This window comes from Cotesia typhae, unplaced genomic scaffold, assembly GCF_013202065.1.
Source record: "Cotesia typhae breed Kobodo isofemale line unplaced genomic scaffold, CoteBio_Ctyphae contig_20, whole genome shotgun sequence".
NCBI lineage: Eukaryota > Metazoa > Arthropoda > Insecta > Hymenoptera > Braconidae > Cotesia > Cotesia typhae.
The window spans coordinates 2264599-2291145 of record NW_027423725.1 but is presented as its reverse complement, the minus strand read 5'-3'; the positions used below and the strand labels follow the sequence as shown (position 1 = coordinate 2291145).

General features: G+C 29.6%; 1 protein-coding gene across 2 annotated transcripts in view; it reads right to left on the bottom strand.

The window, feature by feature from the left end:
* Nucleotides 1-26547, bottom strand: part of Mdy (diacylglycerol O-acyltransferase) — a 155194-nt gene that overhangs the window by 113436 nt on the left and 15211 nt on the right. For both annotated transcript variants that reach the window (XM_074259539.1, XM_074259538.1), the window contains 3 exons: nt 18818-18912; nt 14858-14910; nt 13463-13571 (listed from right to left, as the gene is read on the bottom strand). In XM_074259539.1, coding sequence (XP_074115640.1) covers nt 13463-13571; nt 14858-14910; nt 18818-18912 — 257 coding nt within the window. The remainder of the gene's footprint in view (nt 1-13462; nt 13572-14857; nt 14911-18817; nt 18913-26547) is intronic.

Here is a 26547-nt window from a genome sequence, read left to right as displayed (position 1 = left end):
ACTTTGTTTCTAAAAAGTCTTTAAATCTCTTTAAAATCTTTGATTTACCATATGACTTCCTTGATAAAGATATTGAATCGTGGCCTACTAATGACAGTTACATTGAAAATAAAGAATACTTTAACCAATTGAAAGTTGTTAATGATTCAGCAGAACGAGCTGTTGCATTAGTTAGTGAGTATAATCAATGCTTGACAAAAATGAAGAGCAATTCCAATACTTATTGCAAATTATCAAAGAACATCGAAAAAACTACCCAAACTGCAATAGAGGAAATTATTTACAGTAAAAGTGTACCGTTATGTTGAAAATATTGAAAATTATATGGCAGTTGATAATTAAATAAATAAATTCTTCGATAAAAAAGTGAAACACATGTGAAACACACTAAATTGAATTATATATTTAAAAAAATGCACTAATTTTTTGTTTTAATGTAATCAAACATGTCCAAGACTAAAAAAACTAATTAAAAAAATAGTTCATAACATATTTCTATTCATAGAAACTCAAATTTGTCTAAATTTCCTTGAAACTCACAGAATAAATTGAAATTTTTCGAATTATTGATCAAAAACTAGAAAAATTGATATGCATTGATGTTTGACGATGAATATCTCGTAAACGCTCAACTTGATCGAAAAATCATAAGAGACCATTTTTATAGAGCAGTAAATTTCCTACAAAACTATGAGTTTCATCATTCATAATGATTTTTTTTCATTGAGTTATAAAATTCATAAGAAATAAAAAATTTTCCCAAAAATAATCAAACTTTAACCGTTAATATCTTTTAAACGGTTGGGTTTACGAAAAAATCGTAAGAGACCTTTTTTGTAGAGCATTCAATTTCCTACAAAATCTAAGGAACAAGATATTTTTTCAAGTAGTTGGAAGCGAGATATAAATTTTTCTATCTGATAATAAGAAAAAATAGAAAACTGTAAGAAGGAGGACCTTCCCGTTACAATTAAGAACTCATGCTTGGAGAGGCTTTCTTAGAGGTGTCTAGGAACCTATTTTTCAGAGTACCAAACGAAAAAAAAATATTCTTTTTTTTTTTGAATCACCCTAATATATATATATATATATATATATATATATATATATATATATATATATATATATATATATATATATATAATGAAAATGGTCTTCGTTTGAGACTCAATCACGCCTAAACCACTGATCGTATCGACATGAAACTACCACCATTCGATGCGAAATTTTTCATAGATGGTTTATGGCTATTTATTTTTAGAATTCTAACGTTCCTTCATTTTTTTATTGCTGTTTTACTTTTATGAACATTTATCCCGCTAATAAAAACAAAAGACAAGCGTTTTCTCTTGATTCTTTTGTTTTCATGGATTTCAACGGAGTTTACTAAACGGATAATGTTCTTTTACATTCAGCTAAGAATCTACTTACAAACTTTCACGCATCCACCCACCAATTCCCACGCACCCCTGCACACCGACTCTCATTTTTTGATAAAAATAAAATGCCGTATCTATGATCGAATATCACTTGAGAACGGCTGGACCGATTGGGTTAATTTTTTTTTTGTTGTCTTCAGAATTATCAGGAGAATGTTTATAGGTAAGAAAATTTTAAAAAAGTCTGCTAAAACGTTAAAAATTTCGATGATAATCGAAGTATTCCAATTTCTATAGTTACTCATCACGAAATCTCGGGAACTATAGGACTTAGAAATGTGAAACTTGGTAGGAATATTACTTTCGTTATGTAGAGGTCAACTAAAAACGGATTTTAAGAAATTCATCCCCCAAAGGGGATTGCGGGGGCGTTAACAATGAACAATTCCCGTTTTTAAACTATAGCTCCTATAAATTCCAAATTTGGTAGGAATCTTCTGTAAGAGATGTAGAAATAGTCTATGAACGAATTTTACGGTAACCCACCCCACAGGAGGTTGCGGGGGTGGTTTAACAATGAAAATTTTTATTTTTTAAGCCATAACTCCTACAGACTCCAAATTTAGCTAGAGTCATCTATATGTGATGCAGAAATAATCTAAGAGCAGATTTTACAACAACTCACCGCTGAAAAAGTTTCCGGTGGTGGGTGTTAAAATATGAAATTTCTATTTCCAAACTGTAACTTCTACAGACTCCAAATGATTATTTTTTTACTGTTTAAATAGAAAAGGTTAAAATTAATTGTTTTTTTTTATTTAATTAATTTCATTTGTTTTTATATAACCTAATTAATCTTATGATAAAACGTCAGTTCATAAGCGGTTGAGAAGTGAAATAAAAATGTCCTACAGAGAAAGTATTGAAAGTTTATGTTTGTGTGCTGACTATGTGTTTGGTTCTAAAAACTGGTCTCATGAGATAAAAGCTCAAACTTTAGGTAAGTAATGATTTGTAAAATATATTGATATATAATTAAATTGTAAATTACAAATTTTTATTAATAATTCGACATTAACTATCAAAAGAATCAAGAAAGTCTTATATTGGATGTTTCACAACAGTCCGAATCACTTTAAGTGACAGAAGATTCCATGAAGGGATTGGTTGCTTTGAAGAATACGATAATATAAGTGAATTTTCCTTTGCAGAGATTAGCGAGGTAAATGTGCATAAAAAATAAAATAAAGTGATGATAAAGTTCAAGAGTTAATTATAAATGTAATAAAAATTATTTGAATTTATCTAGAAATCGTTAATTGACGGAATTTACAACGCTTTATTATACTTTCAAGAAATACGAACTTACTTTGAGAGAAAAGAACAAGAACGAATGACGCGTTTGGTTAAACAGGCTAAACAACAGCAGAAGTGGAAATTAAAAAGTAATTTTCTATTTGTTAATTGAGATATTTATATAAAACATAATAAATAAATTTAATTTTAATACAACCCCATCAGATGAAAAAAACATCGCGACGGAATCAACTAAGATAGAAGACGAAGAAGTCATAGAAGGAAGAGTAGGTGAAGAAGTGGATAAGGAGAAGAACGGAGGAACAAGGGAAAAAAGGAGAAGATTGAAAAAATAAAGGAAGAAAAACGATTAAAAAAATAAAGAAGGAAGTTAGAAAATGTCCAGAAAATAATATTATTGATCTACATTGACGTACATTTAGCTCTAAATTTCGATTCATTTTCAAGCTACCTTCTCTATTTTTAAAAAAATATTAATGTTTATTATTGTAATTGTAATAAGATTATTTAATATAAGTGCAGCAGTGATAGCTATGCAGCTGGCGTATGATTCAGTTGATCACCCAATCTATGCAGCTTTTAGAGTGGTTAGTACTTTGATGGGTGATCTTCTTAAGAATACGATTGGCCTGCATGAACATCATTGTTGTTAGGTATAAGTTAAAGGCTCATTGATCACTACAATGCAGAATTTTAGTGATTAATGAAAATTTGCCTATCACCGATTGTACTGGCGTGAGTTTTCTCTGTGGTTTCCTCATGTCACTGTGTTCCGCCGTGTAATGGGACACAGGGTAGATACGGTACAATAAAGCACATGTCGGTCCACAGCAGCAAAATATATATACATACAAATAATTAAATAAATTTTGTTTGTCATTGATAAATAATTAATACCGTAATTAATTTATAAAAAAAAAGTTTATAAATATATTAACACATAATATTTAATCTTCATCTTCATCTTCAATAATTATCTTATGGATTGCAAGAATTGGTAACTCTTCAACTATGAATTCGTTTGAGAAAGTGATTTGATCGAAGAATATTCTAAATTTTGAGTCGGATAGAAATTGATCATTGATAGTTGGGAAGTGACATACAAAATCCGCAGCATTTGAGATCGTCACAATCTATATGAATGATCAATTTTTTTTTATATAAATTCAAAATGGATGTGATTAAATTGAGAAGAAAAAAATTATTTAAATGACGGTAGAACTTTGCTTAGACATTACTTGATTTTTGTTTATTCTTAAACAATGACGAAGTGGAGCATTTTAAACTGCAAACAGATAATTATATGAACGCATTCCCGTTAAAATAAAAACGTAGTAATTTCTTCCTCCATAAGTTTGAAAACCATATATTTCTTCTACATAACCACGAAAACTGAATCGATAAATGTAAATTTACGTAATGTTTCTATCGTTATCTATTTAATTATTTTTATACCTGTTATTTCTTCTATAAAAGTATCCGTCATTTGGATGAATAATAATAAATAAGTCCCTGATTAAGTTTACGACGTTATCATGGTTATTCATCTTTCATAGGTTATATCAATCTGTCATTTAATAGATAGTCTTTTGTTTTATCATTTGTTTTCTTTGGTTATGTTAGTCTGTTATTTAATCGATCGTCTTTTTTCAAAAATAAAAATAACATAATATAATTTTAAGGTTAGTTGAATGAAGAAGAAGTTTATAATCAGTTCATAAAGAAGATACGTATATTCATTATATTTTTATTTATAATATTTATTTATTTTTTAATAAGATATATATTAATTTATCATTTGTGATAATAAGTGTATTTATAAATCGAATATTAAATATTTATAAATTGTGTAAAAATAGTGAAATTATGGCGAAAAAAAGAAAAGCTCAAATTGGCTGATCGACACGTAGAACGAAGAGACAAAAAATAGTACGTTCACAACAATTTGTCGATGAAGCAATTGACGAAAATATTGTCATCGACAACGATATAAATAATGAAGAAATTAGAGAAAATAATATCAATGACAACGACGATATTAATAATGAAGATGATAATAATAATAATAATAATAATAATAATAATAATAATAATAATAATAATAATAATAATAATAATAATAATAATAATAATAATAATAATAATAATAATAATAATAATAATAATAATAATAATAATAATAATAATAATAATAATAATAATAATAATAATAATAATAATAATAATAATTGGGTTTAACACACGAAGTTGTCAATTTCACTGCAGACGAGGATGACTTTCTTATGCAAATTGTACATAAACATGAAAAAGAACACAAGGGGTCATTCTTATATAAGGCAGCAAAATATGCGGCAAGAACCCTTGGTCTTGGAGAAATAAACGCTCTTATGGAACTCCGAAAGGAGGAATTTAAGAACGTCATCAGGAACGCCGAGGAAAAAATACTCATTGGCGAACTGATGGACAAGTTCATGCACAGCGTGTTCTTTAAACACGTGCGTGATCATGGCTTGTCCACCCAGCTGACGTTTTCCTTCTTAAAGTCAGCTGGCCTGATGTCCGAGACTGAAGGGTTCATATTTGCCTGCCAAGATGGTGTCATTAACACTCTTGAGTACCGTAGCAAGGTGCTCCAGGTGCAGCTTCCGGACACTTCCTGTAGGAGGTGTAGACAACATCCGGAGACGCTTATGCACCTTTTGTCGGCATGTCCAGTGCTGGCGAGAGGTGCATATATCCAGCGTCACAATGCTGCCCTGAGAGTACTGTACTACTATCTTCGTCATTGCTACGGTATTGACGTGACACCAGTGCTGCCTTATCTGCCAGGAGATATTCCCCAGGTTGTTGAGAATGACAGTTGCAAAATTTATTGGAACATGCCATTTGCAACAACTCGGCGGATAGATCACAACAAACCTGATATTGTGCTCTTCGACAAGGCCACTCGTGACATTTATGTCATTGAGTTCTCGGCCCCGGCTGAATACAACATCTCAGCCAAAGAAGAGCACAAAAGACAAATATATCAGGATCTCCTGTTTGAAATTGGCAAACTTTACACAGGTTACCGTGTCAGGCTTGTCGTCCTGATTGTTGGCATCCTAGGAGGGATGAAACAGTCTTTTGTATCCTCACTTGCCAAAGTTCCAGCTTGCTCATCAAAAGCTGAGTTCTTGGCAGTTAGGATGCAGAAGGCTGTTTTACTTGGTTCTCTCCGTCTCTTAAGGGAAATGACTTTGGCCTGCTGTGATCACTAACCGCCTTGTTGTGCGGAGTGGTCCAGCAGTAACGGATGGAGCTCAGGCTGGGCCCTCGGAGAATCGGACTCCGGGGATAACCCCCCTGAGCATTTAATAATAATAATAATAATAATGCAAGTAATATCAGAAACAACAATAACAATAATAGTAATGATTCTAGATCATACAATCAATCTTCATGGGGAAGGCAAAAAAAAAAATAGTGCATTTAATTATGACATAAGAATTAGTTATGAGAGTGATTCTACTTTCCATATTGGAAAGATGTCACTAATTTGCTCATATTGTTCTGCGTTACGGTGGAAAGATGAATGTTCTTCAATTTATTGTTTAGGTGGAAAAGTATCCCTACCTCCAATTTTACAACCTCCTCAACCACTTTACGATTTAATAAAAGGATTACACACCAAGTCCAAACATTTTCTTGAAAATATACGGAGATATAATGCTGCTTTTCAAATGACATCATTTAGAGCTACTAAAATTTTTAATGATACATACATGCCTACGTTTAAAGTTCAAGGACAAGTTTATCATACTATTGGTAGTATTTATCCTGTTGAAGTAAATCAAGAAAAGTTTTTACAAGTTTATTTCATAGAAGACTTGAATCGTCAAGCTCAAACTAGATGTAACAATATCGATAATATTGACAACGATTTAATAACAAAACTCCAATTGATGCTTCATCAGAATAATATCTATGTACAAAATTTTAAATCGGCTATTGAATGTGTCCCACGTGATTGTGTTGATTTAAGAATTATTATACGATCAGATAAAAAACCTGTTGATCAACATACGCGAAGATATCATGCACCCACTTCAAATGAAGTTGCCGTATTAATGGTTGGGCAAGAATTTAATAAAAGAGACATCGTCCTTAATCTTCGTAACAATACTCTTCAACGTATAAATGAAATACACCGTTCTTATGATTGTTTACAATATCCTTTAATTTTTTGTTACGGAGATGACGGATATTCAATAGATATTCCTCAAGTCAATCCTGTTTCTAGACAGCCAATTCAAAATAAAACTGTATCAGCTATGTCATTTTACGCTTTTAGAATTATGGTTCGGCATAATAACCACAATCATTTGCATTATTTTAGATCAGTATTTAGTCAATTTTTAGTCGACATGTATGCGAAAATTGAATCAGAGCGCTTAGCGTTTATACGAAATAATCAATCTAAATTACGCGCTGAAAATTATATTCATTTGCAAGATGCTCTAAGGAATGATGAAAATATAAGTGAAATTGGAAAATTGGTAGTACTACCGTCTTCATTTACGGGAGGCTATCGTTATATGCATGAACGAACTCAAGATGGTATGGTTTATATTAGAACATTTGGAAAACCAGATTTGTTTATAACTTTTACTTGCAATCCAAAATGGAATGAAATTGCATGTGAACTTTTACCAGGACAAAAATCTCAAGATCGCCATGATATAATAGCAAGAGTATTTAGGTTAAAGGTAAAAAAATTAATTGATTTAATTACAAAAAAATATATATTCGGAGAAACATTATTAGCTCATATGTATACTATTGAATGGCAAAAACGTGGTCTTCCACATATACATATTTTGGTATGGCTGAAGGATAAAATAAAACCAGAACAGATTGATTCAGTAATTAGTGGAGTTTCCAAATCCAAATGAAGATCCAATTTTATTTGAAATTGTAAAAAGTAACATGATACACGGTCCATGTGGTCAAGTAAATCCGCAATCCGCATGTATGACTGATGGAAAATGTACTAAAAAATATCCAAAACAATTGATTTGTGAAACTCAAACTGGTGATGATAATTATCCAAAATATAGATGAAGGAGTCGATAATCGATGGGTAGTGCCGTACAATCCCTTACTATCACGGTTATGTAAAGCTCATGTTAATGTTGAGTACTGTAACTCTTTAAAGTCTGTTAAGTATATATGCAAGTACATGAATAAAGGAACTGACCAAGCAATTTATTCAGTTAGTAATGAAAATGATGAAATCCAAATTTTTCAATCGGGTCGATATATAAGTTCTTCAGAAGCTACTTGGAGAATACTAGGTTTTCTAATACATGAAAGAAATCCAACAGTGTTTCATTTAGCAGTTCATTTGGACAATGGTCAAAGAGTTTATTTCAATCCGACAAACATACAAAATTTGGCAATACCTCCTCCGAAAACTACATTGACTGAATTTTGTAATCTATGTTCTAGAGATGATTTTGCTAGAACTTTATTATACTGTGAAGTACCTTCTTATTATACTTGGAGTTCCCATGAATTTCACCGCTGAAAAAACGGTGAAAATATTCCTAATTATCCAGGAATAAAAAAAAGTTTTGCATTAGGTAGAGTTTACACTGTCCACCCAAATAATTTTGAATGTTATTGCTTAAGAATGTTACTTCATCACATACGTGGGCCTACATCTTTTGAATCATTAAGAACTGTTAATGGTCAAGTATATGAAACTTACCAAGCTGCCTGTGCTGCACTTAAATTATTAGAAAATGACAATCATTGGGATCAAAAATTAGAAGAAGCTGTTGTATTCAACATGCCATTTCATTTAAGGAATTTATTTGTTATTATCTTAGGATTTTGCCATGTTGCTGAGCCGATCCAACTGTGGTTAAAATACAGAGATGCAATGACTGAAGATATATTATATCGCTTCAAACAACATAAAAATGATAATGAACTCGATTTTAATGATGACATTCACAATGAAGCTCTAATATTAATTGAAGATCAATTATTCTCAATAACTGGGAAAACATTGAAAGAATTTAATTTTCCATCACCCGTAAGATCAAACAGACTACATTTACAAGGCAGTTATCACAGAGAAACTAATTATAATATTGAAGATTTATTAAACTCCATCAATGAAGATGAACCAAAATTAACCGATCAACAACAGAACGTTTATACTAAAATTTTAGAAAGTATAAATGAAAAGCAAGGTAAATTGTTTTTTTTAGATGCTCTTGGAGTAACCGGAAAAACATTTCTACTAAATTTATTGTTGGCTAAAGTAAGGGTAAACGAAAATATTGCACTAGCTGTTGCAAGTTCAGGAATAGCTTCTACTTTATTGACCGGTGGAAGAACCGCACATTCTTTATTTAAATTACCATTAAATTTAAATCTTGATGAATCTCCAATTTGTAATATAAGTAAACAAAGTGATGCTGCGAAAGTTTTTAAAGAATGCTCTGTTATCGTATGGGATGAATGTACTATGTCACATAAAAGAGCTTTAGAAGCAGTAAATAGAACAATGAAAGATATAAGAAATGATCAACGTGAAATGGGTGGTATAACCCTTGTATTAGCAGGTGATTTTCGACAGACATTGCCTGTTGTCAAACGAGGTACCAGAGCCGATGAAGTTAATGCATGTTTGAAATCTTCTAATTTATGGCCAAAATTCGATCTGTTATCATTATCAACAAATATGAGAGTTCATTTATATGGCGATTTAAACGCCGAAGAATTTTCCAGTATGCTTTTGGAAATTGGCAACGGAAATGTAGAAGAGGAAAATGGTAAAATTAAAATACCTACCGGTATTGGAACAATGGTATCAAATTTAGATGAATTAATAAAAACGTCTATCCTGATGTAAAAAATTTAAAAACAAAATCAACTACTTGGTTAAGCGAAAGATCAATTTTAACATCAATGAATGATCATGCGTCTAGAATAAATGATATGATTTTGAGTTTATATGAAGAAGAAGAGAAGATTTATTCATCTATTGACACGGTAGTCGAACAAGATGATGCTATCAACTTTCCCGTAGAATTTTTGAATTCTCTGAATCCACCTGGAATGTCGAATCATATTTTGAAACTTAAAATCGGAGCACCAATTATGCTTATTAGAAATTTGAGCTCTCCAAAATTATGCAATGGAACTCGCCTACAAGTGATATCATTAAAGCAAAATATTATTGAAGCTAAAATTATCACAGGATGTGGATCAGGTGACATTATTTTTATACCCCGTATACCAATCATTTGTACTGATTATGAATTTCAATTTAAACGTATTCAATTTCCTATTCGAGTATGTTTTGCAATTACCATCAATAAGTCGCAAGGTCAAACATTGAAAATAGCAGGTGTAGATTTATCAATTGAATGTTTTTCTCATGGTCAACTTTACGTTGCATTTTCTAGAGTTGGAAATACTGAAAATTTGTTTATTTTAGCAGAAGGAAATACGACAAGAAACAGAGTATACAAAGAAGTATTAGTATAGTCCTCTTTAACTTAAATATAGTATGCATGGTAATTTTATGTAATTCTAAGTAAATTACAAGGAGATAGGTCGTTATAAGTATGTCTTTTTTATAATTTTTAATTGAATTTAAAATCTTTTTTGTTTATTTTATAAATTATTGATTATTTTTTTTTTCAGTTTCACTGGGTACGTTCAGGAGCTTTTCGGGTACCGTGAATTACTTTTTACCGACAATTTTTCATTTGGCATCCGTGATCGGTCTGGGGATCATGTTATAATGATTGTCGATAATCAACATGAGCTTGAGTCGATTATCAAAATAAATCAGTTAAAAAAAAAAAAGGTTGTGGTTAAACGTACTCTCTGCTCACCGTATTGGTCCGCAGTGGTCATACGTTTAACCATTTCCATTAAAACATTTTATGATATTTCTTTTTCAAATATCATATCGCGTTACAGATGCCATCTGGAACTTAATATAATGATTTTTTTTTTTTACTTTTTGAAGGTGCTGATGGTTTGCGCGATCTGCCAGTATGGTCGGAGCTTTGATGTCGGTCAAAATTACTCGCCGTTTGAATTTCGAGTTTTCAGTTTCAACTCCGTTATGTTAACGAGTATGTTTTACGTCCCGGCAAACTCAACTTACGAGCGACGAGTCGTCGAATGTGAGATGGAGGACGATTAATACTCATTTCTCCATGAATCGGATCATTTCTATTGACTAATTTCTCCATTTATTCTTTGTTTTGTTGTTCATCAACATTTATTTTTATTATAATAATAATACTAATAATAATTTATTATATCAATAAATTTTATTTTAAGTGAATTTGACTCTTCTTTGAAAAATATTTTAAATTTCAGAAAAAAAAATAAAAATTAACAAAAAGCAAAAAAAAAATATGAATAAAAAAAAATAAAAATGATGAATAAAATTTAATTTATTTTCTTTGAAAATTCGCCCAGCGAAGCGGGCAGGGACGGCTAGTATATATATATATATATATATATATATATATATATATATATATATATAGACGCATCTCTCGATCATTCGTACCAACGTGTTTCGAGCAGATGCGACGTGTCCGGCTACACTACCTCGGGATACGTCAAGTAATTGCATTTGCATGTAAACGCGGATGACATATATTTCGTTGAGTGTGCAGGTATAACATACAATAAAAAAAATAGTTTATAATACACAAAAAGTTAAAGGTATTTCCGTGCAACGTTTTAACTTTTTTTATCCACGCAATAAAAATTTATAAATTATTGTCGACGTGTGAGCGTGATATGTAGGAAAATTTTTATTGAATATGAAAGCTACTTTTTGTAAAAAAATTCACTGATTATTCTCGATCTACCAAATCATAAAGTTCATCTTGAAATGAGCCGTATCGGGCTTTATATGGCCAGTAAACAGGACTACAGTGTTGCAGGATAATTAAACAAAATTCTCTTGGGCCCAGTTTTTCAATCCGGGATAAAATTTTATCCTATGTAGAGTATATCTACTCATTTCGTATTTATAAATATACTGGCAATAGTAATTTTATCCTGGATCAAAAAACTGGTCTTTACGGATAGAAAAAAAAAATAAAAAAATCGTAAAAAACAAAAAATTTTGTTCTCAGCACGAAATTATACCCTATCAAAAAATCCATATAGGAAACCAGCCTGGATTCCCACATGGCGTTTTCGGATAAATTACCATGTGGTTTCCTACATAGGAATCCAGGGTAGGATTTTACATAGATTCCTACATTAATCAGGCGAAATAAAATTTATTTAAACAATTTTTTTTTATTTCAAATAATTTGGATCAGAGATATCTTCCTCACCGCCAGACACCTTTTTGTAGAGGACCTTCAGGAGATCTTCTACAGGAACAACAGAACCCAATATTTTTATTAATAAAATATAAATTCTTAAAATACGTTAAATTCGCTAAATATTCATATACTTTATGCATATATTCAATAAAAAGCGTCTCCAGAAAAAATTAACAAAAAAACACATTTTTTCGAACTTACAAGTGGATACAACCCCTTAATTAATGATAACAATAATAATAAGACTTATAACTAACTTAGTACTATATACTTATTTCTATAAACAAATCACAAAGACAAAAACCTTGAAAAAATATTTGAGGTCGGTTACCAAGCCAGGAATAGAACCTGGATCTCTCCAATAACATGTCAGAAGCTCTACCAGTTAAGCTACCAGGCCCCTTCCATCTTCATCATTTTCAGTCTATTCTTATACTCTCAATACTTACTTACTTTCCCTTCATTTTTTTTCTTTTTTCCCCACCCAAGCAAAAATCCAAGATTGCATTAAAATAAAAAAAAGAATAGAGTCACTTTTAAATAAGTTATCAACGATGTTCCTTATAATTCACCAATGTAACCATTTTAAAACACTATCAACGAACATTCCGTAAATTTTTGATGTAATAACCACAAAAACACTTGATACAATTATAAATTCACCGTCAGAATATTAACACTGCGCTCTTTTAGTCCTTAATTGCGAGAGTATAACGCTGAGTTTAACCTCGCAAAAAACTCAGCTCAGTTATTTTTTTGCATTACCACTATCTATTCCGAAATTATACACCCTGGTTAGGTAGGATAAATGATAGTCTAGTCTAAAGAAAAATGTAATTACCGGTTTATTAAATTAGCTATTCAGTTGATTAGTTTATTCGCATACTGCAATGGGAGACAAGGGATTACAAGGTCGGTTGGAAGTTGAATTTAGGGAAATTAGTTAGGAGTTTCTTGATACAACAGATGGGTGCGATTGACCCTCTAGACGCAAAAGCTCAAACTCTAAACGTAATACATTGAAATATCCGGAATACGAGAGCAAGGAGACTACGGCAAACCACAGGCCCGTTTACATTTACATAGCCGCCGTTCGACTGTCTGTTACCTAACATTCTGTACTTTATGTACGACCATATATATAGGGAGAGAAAGAGAGAGCGAGAGGGGGGCACTATCTCTCTTTTAACATTTCATACATTACCGGCTGTTTACCATTCACTATCACTATCAGCTACAAAATCTACTCATTCTATAATCTCTGTTATGTTATACCAACTGTAAGTACTGAGTTTGACGGGTTGATAGAAATCATAGTTAAACAGGTTCTATGGATCTATCCATCTGTGTGTGAAGCTTTGATGCATACAGAATACAGAATACTGAATTTAGAATACTTACTCGAACTGAAACCTGAATCTTTTACATGTATTAGTACCATTGGCATCAGTATCATCCCCAGTAAATTGATAACATGGAAGATTGTTCCTGGTCCCTGTGCGATTACATCCTGAGAAAAAAAACATGCGAGATAATTGTTATAAAAAAATGCTTTATTTTTTTACCTTTGTTCAAAATTTGATTTTTAATTATTTAATTAACATTTATTTAACATTTAAAAATTTAACACTGAGTTATTTTTTATGGTCCAAGTTCCTGATAATTTTCATTATTATTTATAAATTATGGATGCTAACAGAAATCATAATTTAATTATTTAATATTAAAGGAAAAAGATTGTGACGGCTGTAGAAATAAATGTGAAAAAAAATATTCTGTTTTACCGACAGTTGATACTGATTTTTTTAATTAATTCTTTTCTATCAGGCCACGCTAATGAAGGATGAAGTAAGTCATGAAATGCGAAAAAAAGAGATGATATTACAAGTTGAAGAAGTGAAAAGAAAATGGAGATTATTACTCGATTTCAAAGTAGAAAATTAAGAAGAAAACTTTTATTATACTCAAAAATTAAATTAAATATTCTAAAGAGATCCTAGTGAATTTGTTAATGATGATAATTGAATTTTACTTGTATCACTTATGTGTTTTAAAAGGACCTAGTAGAAGGTCATGCTTTTCCTCTGCGGGTGACTATCCTCTCTTCTACCTTTTATTATTTTTTCCTTGTCACATTTCAATTTATTTCCATTTAATACGACTTTATTTTTATAAATATAATTTATTTAGGATAAAAAAATCATTTATTAAACTGCAACAAATAATATTGATGGTTAAAAAAATTTTTTTCTCCCAAATAAGTGACTAAAAATTTTTTTACTCAATCAGTTTATTACTCTGTACTAAATGCTGCTATCAGTGTATTACTTCGCTACAAGTTAAAACGTAAAAATCAAGATTATGCTCTTTTAAATTTACGATTTTTATTTTATCAATTTCTAGTTATTGTGAATTCAATATTTATACCTATAAAAATAGATAAAATATTTAATACGAATCATCTCGTTTATTGTATTTAATCGTCATCCATTTTTTTGAGAGTTTAACTACAAAAAAAATATTTATGCGACTATATAAATCTGGAATAAAGCCGATACGATAAACTGTGTACTCTCGTGACCAAAAACGGAACAACCGGATTACGATTTTGGTTGATGTGTATGAAAATATGAAAATAAAAAAAATAGTTAAATATTTTTATAGAAATACAATGCCAATCTTTTGCAAAATATTGTAGTTAATTTTTCAGATTTATTTCGCTTATTATTTTTCAACTAAACTAACTAAGAAAAATTTTCGTAGAAGAATAATAAAAATTTTTGTAAGATTACTTACTAGTGATAAGCCTTTTTCAATCAGCAGACTAAGTGTAACAGGTACAATTGAATCTGGAACAAAACGTAAAAAAAAATTTGTATTTTTATCATTAACAAAGTTAAAAATGATATTTTTTAATTATGAATCCAAATTAATTTCAAGAGAACCAATGTCTTGACTTAAGAAATTTTCGTCTTGAAATTCGGTTTGATAAAATGTACATTATTTTAATATACCAATATACCATAAAAAAATTTTTTTTTCAATTTGAATTAACATTGAAATATACTTCTAAGGCTTATTTTTATCCAAAAATTATTTTAGAAAATCAAATTTTACCTATTACAGAAAGACTGTCTAAACTTCAAGATTTTTGTACCAAACGGTTCCTCGAACCAAGAAATATGATCCAGTTCTTGTGCAGCAATCCTTGGACAATCATAAACTGCTATTATTTCTCGTCATTTTACAAACATCCGTAGTTAGATTGCTGCCAATATTTTGATGCTCTTAATCTCTTTTCTCTTATATTGTTGCATTATAATTTTATCAAGTGTGGAGCGTAAAAAAATAATGTTTGACCAGTCAATCTTCGCCATAAAACTGAGTTTTTCGAAGTAAAATTAACATTACTATCAAAATCTAACATTGATGTATTAAAATAATAAAAATTTTTATCAATTGTACAGGAAGAAAAAAAAACGGAATTTTCTTTCTATATCCTCTTTGTTTTATTTTTTTAATTCTTGAGTAAATTTCTTTAATTAATTCGAACTGAATATTTTACTGACAGCTATTAATCACTAATTTTCGATATTAAATTATAAATTGTGACTTTTACACTTTCTACATTAAGTTCTATAATATTTATATTTTTGCCTCCCTGATATCCGCTATTCTATTTGAAACCATAAAAATTAACCAAAATCCGAGTAAATTTTATAGTTTACTTTTTTCCGTGTACTTGCAAAATTAGATAGTTAACAAAGATTCGAGTGACTTCGTTAATTATTTAATGAATCAACGACTCTACTTACTGAAGAGCTTATAAAACTTGAAAGCGTAAAGTGCAAAGGAATTATTTTACTTCCTTTACAATTTCCTTCTAATTGTCAGAACCTTCTTCAACGTCATTCGACTTATAAAAATGAAAAGAGTTTCGAGCCGGAGACGAAATAGAAAGACACTTTTGATTCAGACGTTAAAGAACTGCTAGTTTAAAAATAAGCGTACGCGAAAAGGTAGGTATTTTGGTAAACTTGAAGTGACGTCACGAGGCTGAAATTATGGGTGCATTCTCAACAAAACCGAGTACATTGTTATCGGTCAAGTGAAGCGAGTGTCATCACTTCAAGTTTATTACCAAAATGTCAACTTTTGTGGATTTGTATCGAATGAAATTTTTTGTAATAGCAACGACTAAACTCGAATTTATGAGGATAAAAATAAAATTTCATTCATTTATGAACTGTCACATGTAAATAAATAACAAACTAAAATATTAGTAAAATTGTTTACAAGAATCGATTTGTCGCCACGATTTTTTAACTTCCCGCTAAAAAAATCGAAAATTTTCAAAAATCGGGAAGTTATTGGTTTTACCCGGTTTTTTGAAAATTGAGTTTTCATCGGATCTCGACGTTTCGAGGTACTAGAAAGCTTCCCTAAATTTTTAACAGGAGATTTAGTTGGGTACTTCCAGCCAAAATTTGAAATTTCAGCGGAAATACCCAAACTAAACTCCTGTTAAAAAATTCTATGAAAATCAAATAAATCGTCTCACCCCAAAATATCTTAGGAAATACCCAAACACAGCTCCTGCCAAAAACGGAACTCAAAATTCTAATTTGAAAAGGTTCTTCATGAAAATTGAATTTTGGCACACCCTAGTGTGTATGTTTGTGTGCGCGTGTGTGCAAAAGTATGTGAACCGCTTATAGCTTTTGAACGGCTTGACCGATTTGATCGTGGTTGGTGCCATTCAAAAGGGCTTGACTGAACTTAGATTTTGTATACAATTTAGACCGAGTCGAACCGGTAGATTTTGAGATCTCTCAAAAAAACTACAAAAACAAGTTTTCTTAAGGTGGTTTTTTTTAAATAACCTTTGAACGGTTCTACCAATCGATTCCAAAAACTAATCAGCTCTTAATATCAAAAGACCACTTCGATCGCCGCCAGTTTGGTCAAAATCGTATGATTCGTTCGTGATGTATCTTTGACGAAAGAAAACTGAAAAAAGTGTTTTTTCGGAACTATTCCAAAATTCCTAGTCCGATCAAATTAAACTTTAAAATTCTTTATAAAGCTTAAAAAATTGCGTCAAAAGCCGCCAACCGCGGAGAAATCGGTTCATTCATTCAAAAGTTATTGCGATTTAAGGATTTAAATAATAGCGTTTTATCAAATTTCTATCAAACTTTTGAGCTCGAAGAGCTCAAAGACATACAAAAGCTATTTCTTCGAACTTGAAGAGCTCAAAAACACATACAAATTGTATTTTTGAGCTCGAAGAGCTCAAATACGTCATAAGTGCAATTTTAACCGTAGATATGGAATTGACGGGAAATTGCAAGGATGACTTTCAGGATCAGCCGTTTTCCTAATTTTTTATTTTCGATTTTTACTCTCGCTGGCAGACGATTGTAGAAATAAACGAAACTAAATATCCTAGAGTACTTTTTAGCATCTATGCAGAAATGTAGAAACAGATGGAGAGACAGAGAGAGATGTCACTTATCGATACGTGTGCGTGAAAAGTAGACTCAATTATAGATGGCCAGATATCAGTCATTTAACCCCTCTTAACTATAGCTCGAAAATCCAAGTTTCGCGGTTGGTATTACAAAAAAACTTTCACATTTTCGAAAAAACAAATTGTGAAAATAGTTACAATTTCAGTACCTTATATTGCTATTTTAAATTCAAATTTTATTTAACGCAATTTATGAATAAAACACACGATAATGCTTCGTCCATTCGACAGCTCCTGGTCTAAAATGGACGACAAAAGAAGCGATAAAATTCGTTGATGTAAAAACGAGACAGGATGTAAATGTGAGTATATAGAATAATATAATGGCGTATTATATTTGTATTACAAAGTCTATAACGTTCATAAATTCATACATTCATAACAAAAAAGAAGTACATTGAAATAGTGGAAATATAACGACTCCCGTTGAAATATTTCGCAAATAAACGATGACGTTTATTTTTATTATTCAATACTTCAAAACATTCAATGCAATTTCAAAGCAATTTGTGCATTTAAATATTTGACTCGTTTACGATTTATAATAACACGATAAGTTTATTTATTTCCCGACCGATAAAAAATGGAAAATATGATTTTGATAATGATGACTACAATCAAAAAATTCCCTATCATTAACGAAAATTTATTGTCCTATTCATATACTCGCTCGAGGTTAAGAATAATTTGAATTTAAGAATGATTTGTTAGGATCCTTCACTTGTACTTGACTGAAGTGAAGTTATAAAAACTCTTTAACCGATGTAACGATAAATGTTATTGGAATTTTTTTATGACACCACAATAGCACGTGAAATTTTTTTGTTTTCCTGTACTTGAGTTTTTCTACGACTGCTGGAATATAGATAAATGGAGCGAGATAAGGAGAGATAATTCAGACTAGAAAAAAGAGAAGCAATGTGCGGAATACGGGCTTACAACTTTAATAAGTTTGTTTAGTGAAATTTAAAGTAAGTAAATATTGAATTTATTTATTAGATAATAAAAAATGGTAAACTAAAGTCAGTGCCAGTTTAGTGAGACAACGACAGTAGCGTTAACGTGGCGTGGTGTAAGACGTTACCGTACCTTCCCAATTATGCTAATTTTAACCAAGTAAACCCATTCTCTTATACTACTATAACTTTTCTCTTATTGTTTTAACTATTATAGATAAAAAATTCATTTAAACAAAAAGGAAAATAATCAAGTGCAAGACTTACAGCAAATTAACAAAATTGATGGATACTCTTCACCGCCATCTTGTGTACCGCTTAGGAATGTGAACCATTGCAGAGGATCCACTCTTATTCCATACCTACAATTATTAATTAAAAAAAAATTTAGTAAATCCAAATGTACATAACCTGTAACAATAAGTTAATGGCAAAAAAATTGCAAGAAAATTTGATCGCGAAGCTCGTTCAAATTTTCCCGTCGATGGTATTTTTTATACGACCTGAATGCCCTCTTCCAATTTCAAGCGTGAATTACGAAAAAATAACCAATTACCGACTTTATGACCGAGAGTCAGTCAGCGAAATGAGTAAGTAGCGGAGGGTAGGGCAAGACGGCCCACCTGGGGCAAGAAGGCCCACCTCAAAAATTGACCAAAAATTTATTTTTCTAATATTTTTTCATCATATTTCGGAAGTGGGCCATCTTGCCCACAAAAAAAAACATTTTTTTTTTGGAACTTTTGAAAAATTCCGGTGAATTTAGTCAAAGTTGGACGAGAGTAAATTCACTTGATAGTACTCTCTAAACATGAATTAGTGAAAATTCACTGAAATAAGTGAATATTCACTTTTTCTAAGTGCTAATCGAACCACTTGGAATTAACAGTGGTTCGATTGGCACTTACAATTAGTGAATATTCACTTATTCCAGTGAATTTTCACTAATTCATGTTTAGAGAGTAGAAAGCCACAAAAAATAAAAACTGGCTTAGGTGGACCGTTTTTCCCCAACCTCTCCTATAGCATCAGCTGTCTTCAAATTATAATGAGAAATGAATTTTTATAAATAGCTGCTCAAAAGAACAAATTTCTCTAATTGCTAATACAGTCGAAAAAAATTTATTATAATTAAGCCAATCAATATTAAGCTGCAATTGCAAGACTCATGATGCGAAGCATCAGAGAGTGCTTTACGATCGAAAAATTTTTTTCGCCTCATTTTGGCGGCTATTTTTATTATTATAGCCTTGTTAGTTCACGGAATCAAGATATTTTGCATACTATTGTCGAGATAATTTAATGGAGATTAATTCCATACTTTTTAAAAATTGATTTACTGCAATAGAATTTGAAAAAAAACATCAAAATAGGTCAAAAAATTTTCCTGTCCGTCATGTTTGAAACCCGGAAACACTGTAACTTGTAAAAAATCCATTATTTGAGTTAAATTTGTTTTTAAAAAATTCTAATCCACGATTGTAGGTCACTGAATGCGAATGATTAATTAATTCAGTGTCGTTTAATTGCAATTAATAAAAAACGAAAACTACAAGACTGTATATTTATTAGGGTGGGTCAAAAAAATCGAATAATTTATTTTTGACTTTATACTCTGAAAAATAGGTTCGTAGACACCTAAAAAGAATTCTCTCCAAGTATAAGCTCTTAATTATAACGGGAAGGTCCTACGCTTTGCGGGTTTCTAATTTTTTCGAATAATCAGATAAAAAAATTTATATCTCGCTTCCAACTGCTTGGAAAAATATTCCGTGGCATAGATTTTGTGAGAAATTGAATGCTTTACAAAAAAGGTCTCTTATGACTTTTTCAAAAACTCAACCGATTAAAAGATATTCATAGTTGAAGTTTGGCTATTTTAAGGAAAATATTCGTTTTTATTATGAATTTTATAAGTCGATGAAAAAAATTATTTCGGATTGCGGAACTCATGATTTTGTAGGAAATTTACTGCTCTACAAAAATGGTCTCTTATGATTTTTGATTAAGTGAAGCCGTTACGAGATATTCATCGTCAAACATTAACGAATATCAATATTTCCAGTTTTTGATCAATAATTCGATAAATTTTAATTTAAACTATGAGTTTCAGGAAAATTTACATAAATTTGAGTTTCGATCGATAAAGAAATGTTATAAACAATTTTTTTAATATTGTTTTCAGTCTTGAGCTTGTTTGATTGCATTAAAACAAGAAATTAGAGCATTTTTTTCGACATATAGCCAATGATTAGTTTAATTTGAAGTGAATGACATATTTCTTTGTCAAATTTAATATGAAAAGTATTGAATCAAGTGAGAAACAACCAGTATTTAACTTTTTTATAGATAAATTTTTTATTGAATTATCAATTGCAATATAATTGTCTATATTTTTAACATAACAGTACGCTATTACTATAAATAATTTCTTTTATTACAATTTGGGAATGTTTTTGATGTTCTTTGACAACTTGCAATAAGTACTGGAATTGTTCTTCATTTTTTGTCAAGCATTGATTATATTCACTGACTAATGCAACAGCTCGCTCTGCTGAATCATTGACAACTTTTAGTTGTTGAAAGTATTCTTTATTTTCGAGATAACTCTCATTAGTAGGCCATAATTCAACATCGACATCAAGAAAGTCATACGGTAGATCGAAGATTTTGAAAAGATTTAATGACTTTTTAGACACAAAGTCACTCAGAGTTCTCTGCGCCAATGAATTCAAATCTTTTTTAGCAATTACAAATCTTTTAGCTTTAGAATCTGTACCTTCACGAGTATTAACAGCTTCAACAATACTTTTTTCCTTCTAATGGAACGCCATCGTCAAACAGTGATAAAATGGCAAGTTCATCGCTCAAATACCATAAGTGCGAAATCATTTTTTCACACGTAGCTGAAGAAATCAAAGGATTGATATGTTTGTACTCCAATAAATTTTTCATAAACTGCAAGTCATGATAAGCAGCAGTTGTTGCAGAAGTTGATGAAAACCAAGCTTTTAAATACAATGTGACTATAAAAATACAGAAATGACGAAGACCATGCAATTCTTTCTGAGAGAGTTTGAATTCATCTCTGAATAGATACATTTTCAAACTATAAATGGCCTTAGCCATCCATCTAGCATGATGAACAGTACCAGGACGTTTGAAAGAAATCTTTTCTTGAGGCATTTCTCCAAGGAAAATCAATGATAATTCCAATAATTCTTTATCTAACTTATTATAACATTTCTTTATCGATCGAAACTCAAATTTATGTAAATTTTCCTGAAACTCATAGTTTAAATTAAAATTTATCGAATTATTGATCAAAAACTGGAAATATTGATATTCGTTAATGTTTGACGATGAATATCTCGTAACGGCTTCACTTAATCAAAAAATCATAAGAGACCATTTTTGTAGAGCAGTAAATTTCCTACAAAATCATGAGTTCCGCAATCCGAAATAATTTTTTTTCATCGACTTATAAAATTCATAATAAAAACGAATATTTTCCTTAAAATAGCCAAACTTCAACTATGAATATCTTTTAATCGGTTGAGTTTTTGAAAAAGTCATAAGAGACCTTTTTTGTAAAGCATTCAATTTCTCACAAAATCTATGCCACGGAATATTTTTCCAAGCAGTTGGAAGCGAGATATAAATTTTTTTATCTGATTATTCGAAAAAAATAGAAACCCGCAAAGCGGAGGACCTTCCCGTTATAATTAAGAGCTTATACTTGGAGAGAATTTTTTTTAGGTGTCTACGAACCTATTTTTCAGAGTATAAAATCAAAAATAAATTATTCGATTTTTTTGACCCACCCTAATATTTATATATTATATATATAATATATATATAATATTATATATGTATATATAATATATATATAATATTATATAATATATATATAATATTATATATGGATATATAATATATCCATGTAAAATTAACATGGATGGTGATATATCTATATCTATAGATATTATGTACATTTTATTCCACCAGGGGCGCCTGTGCATCACTTTCCTAGTATAGCTGTTATTTTAAAAATTTTTTTTTCTTTTTATTTGGCACGACTCATGTGTTTTTTTTTCGTTATTTTCGTTATTTATTGACAAATAATTGGATAGCTATTTTTTTAATTTTTTTTTTTTTTATATTTCATAATTAAATGAGCATTATGAGTCGTGCACTTTTGGATTTTCCAAACTTTTTTTTATTTTACAACTTTCGATGAGGTAAATGGTAAGATTAAAAAAAAATAAATTGAGATGAGTTTCTATTCACTAGTTAACATTGCGACAATCTATATAGAAGTAGTTACAATGTGTAAATTTTTTCACTATAGATAGAACCAGGTTCCATCCGAGATGGGAACCAGTTAAATCTTGTGTTTTCCGTGTACTTGGCATACTTTAGTCCTATTTTAATAGAGTACTGTTTGCAGTTGTTTTTTTCATTCAACGTTATCGATAGCTCATATAAGTTTTATACACAACATACCCTATCAGATCTTTTACAGTAAATAATAAACAATATATTCTCCGGAGATTTTTCAAGACGAGCTACAATAAAATGAAGCTGGAAAACATATATCTGCTCAAGATTCGTCGACAGAAATAGATCTCTTATTTCATCATTGTGTTGGGATCAAGGGAATTCATTTCTCGATATTATTTTTTCCGTTACCAAGAAAATGTTTACCCAGAAGCGTACACATATTTTCTTACGTTAAATATTTTCATTCAAAAAAGGATTTTATATATTAAAAAAAAATTAATTAAAATAAGTTTGTTTAAAATTAAATGGAATAATATTGATGTTGTGTAACATCGAGAAAATTAATCGGTAGAAAATTCAAAGTGAAGTATTAAGCTAATATTTATTCTATTTAATTGATAATGCGGGCCTCAGGCATATAGATGTTCAGAACTTTCTGTGACAACGGTTAACTTATACCGGAGCTTCCTTTCTGTGTGTATAAATTTTTATAACTAGCTACGATAACATCAGATTTACATTTTAAGAACCGTAACAATTGTTATTTGATTTATTTTAGTTTAAATAATGAAATTGAGTGGAGGGTGATCAAGCTGATAAACGGTTTTTAGGTACTATTCATATTGATGTACGTTTGGTTCGAGATTAAAACTGTAAGGTTTGAAAAAATGAAAAAATACATAAAAAAAATAATCTTCACTGATAAAACAGCTTGATTGATTTAAATTCGTAGATTTATTTGAAATAACTTAAAAACATGTATTTAAAATCAACCAGTTTATTTAATTGAAATTTAGATTACTTTGAACCAAATACTATTTTGTTTTCGTTTATTTGATTTAATTCGCCTTTTTATCTCATTCAAATAAGATTTGTTAATAGTTAACGAATCTCGTTTGAAACAAACTATGTGACTTTTGTATCGCTACTGTCATTATTTGAGTTATCGTAATTTTAATACCTTTATCTTTGCCTGTTATAATTGAGGAATTTAATACACTGATAGAAAAACAATCTTGATTCAACAAATTTTTTTTCTTCAAAATTTGAACTTTTCAAACTAGATATAGATCTATTCCTTTCAAGAATTTTTGTCTCTTGGTTCAAGATAGGCGATAACGTTGATTCAAGATGTTACCGACTTGTGTTAAGAATGGCTTTTTTTTGAGTCATTAATTTATTTATTTCCAAGAAATAATTTTTTTTTCGGTATGACAGTTAAAGACTATTTAGTTTTTGAAATATACTTTGATGAATTATTTTAAGTTTTTTAAAGGATAATGTTATTTTGGTTGAAAAACTAAATGTATCGATTGAAGATAATATAGCTCTTAAGCCAAGAAAATTTATATCAAGACAAGAAATTCTTAAAGCAAAATTATCATTTGACTTCCAAAATAAATTCTTAGATCAAGAAAATATCTCTCGAGTCAACATAAATTTTCAATCAGTGTATACATACATAAATTTTTGTAGAAACCACAATGCTTAAAAGTGTTTAATAGGAAGTTATTTAACATAGTAATTTCTAAAAAAAAATTAAATTGAAAAATTATAATAAATTATTTCTTGATTTTTATGTATAGTCTAATATATTCATATCAAAAATTTTTTTTCTGGAAGTCAATATCTATTATTAGTTAATAATTAGCAAAACACAAATAATCTTGTTAATTGACTGTACCATTTCAAGAAGGAATATAAATATTTAAGCTTTAAGTGACTCTGAATAATAAATAACATTTTATCAAGTCAATTCCTATCTTAGAACTGTGCATAACATTAAAATCTTAAATTTCACCTTTTAAGTTCACCTTTTTGAGAGCTCTATTCAGTGATTATCGATTATCATAAAATCTTCATAATAATGAACTATCGTTAATGTATCAGCTTTAATTGTCTCTTAAACGAGTTTAAATAAAAATATAAATCTTTTACGGTCCATGAATAATTACTATTTTTTAATTTTCTTTTTTTAAAATTATTTATTTATGAATTGAGTAAAATAAATAAAACATTTTTTTTTTCATGTTCTTTACTCTGAAACAATTCGCGAATTATTAATCTCTAAAATCCACTAATTGGCAAATTTTCGAGTCCTTTAATTGAAAATTTTTAAGCACAAAAATAATAAGCTTCAGTAATGAACTTATAAATTCATATTTATAAATTAATAATTTAACGATATTATTAACAGAAATTTTATTTATCTTTCACATTTATCAAGATATTTAATAATCCATTTGATCTCGGATAAGATGAATTGGTTTTGATTAGACCCGATATCCCGCTGAAAAAGTACATAGACTCGAGTAATGAAAAAAATTTCTCTACTATTATTTAATAAATCCTCTTTTTTTTTTCGCTGTGTACATACATTTTATTATATTTACTCGTTTTTTTTATTTTTTTACTCAACCAAGTTACAAGCGTTGTACTGGTATTATTTCACTCAAGTCGAGAACTTCATTAAAAACAAAACTGTACAACTGGAAGTTTCCAGTGTAGGTAGGGAGAAATGATGAATTATTTGCTATTTAAACAAAGCGATCAATTTAAAAACAGTTGTAATTATTGTAATTGGCTTCAACAATTTAGATTGAAGTTTTATTGATTTTAAGGTTTTTAAATTTTTGACGATCCAAATTGATTCAAATTGATAATAGTAGTGTGAATTATAATGCGCACCAAGTACATTAAATTTTTTTCCTTAGTATTTACTGTCTTTAGCGTTTTTTTTATCTAAAAATTTTTTTGTGCTTGGTTTTTTTTTTCGATTTAATAGTTTTTTGCGAAAATCGAATTATCATATTTTGTAACAATAGTTGGACGTCAATGCAATAGTTTCTATAAAAATTTTAATTTTAGATTTTCTCAATTTTTTTTATATTTTTTCAAGCCCATGAAAAAACGCATCCTCCTAAATTTTAAGATTTCTTTGATCACCGGTTCAAAAAATATCGAATTTTGAAAAAAACCGCTCTTTTCATGGATTTTTGTTTATAACTTCTTAAAAAACGATTCAAATAAAAAAACTCAAAGAATAAAAAAGTTTCGGTTTTCTATGTACTTTTAGAAAAAAAATACAAATAATTTTTTGGAAAAATTTTTCCGTGTGATTTTCGAGTTTTAAAACTTTAAAGTCGTTTTCTGAAAATCATGCATATTTTGATTTTCCTGAAAATTTGTAACAACAAACTACTATTCATTCCACAACTTTTCAGGTGGGTCCGGTCGTGAGACCTCCATGGCTACTATTTTTTTTCGATTTTTGAAAATTTGAAAAATTTTTTTTTCCCTATTAAAAATTATTAATTGTCGTTTTTGTCATTATATATTAATTCTAACATCATTTTTTAGTATATTTTTACAAATATACAATCTCAATCTTAACTATCTTGTATATAGTGAAGATTCAACGATCATGCGCCATTTGTCAGGAATGTTCAATACTGTAAGTTTTTGATAACAAGATATTATAATTAATTAATTAG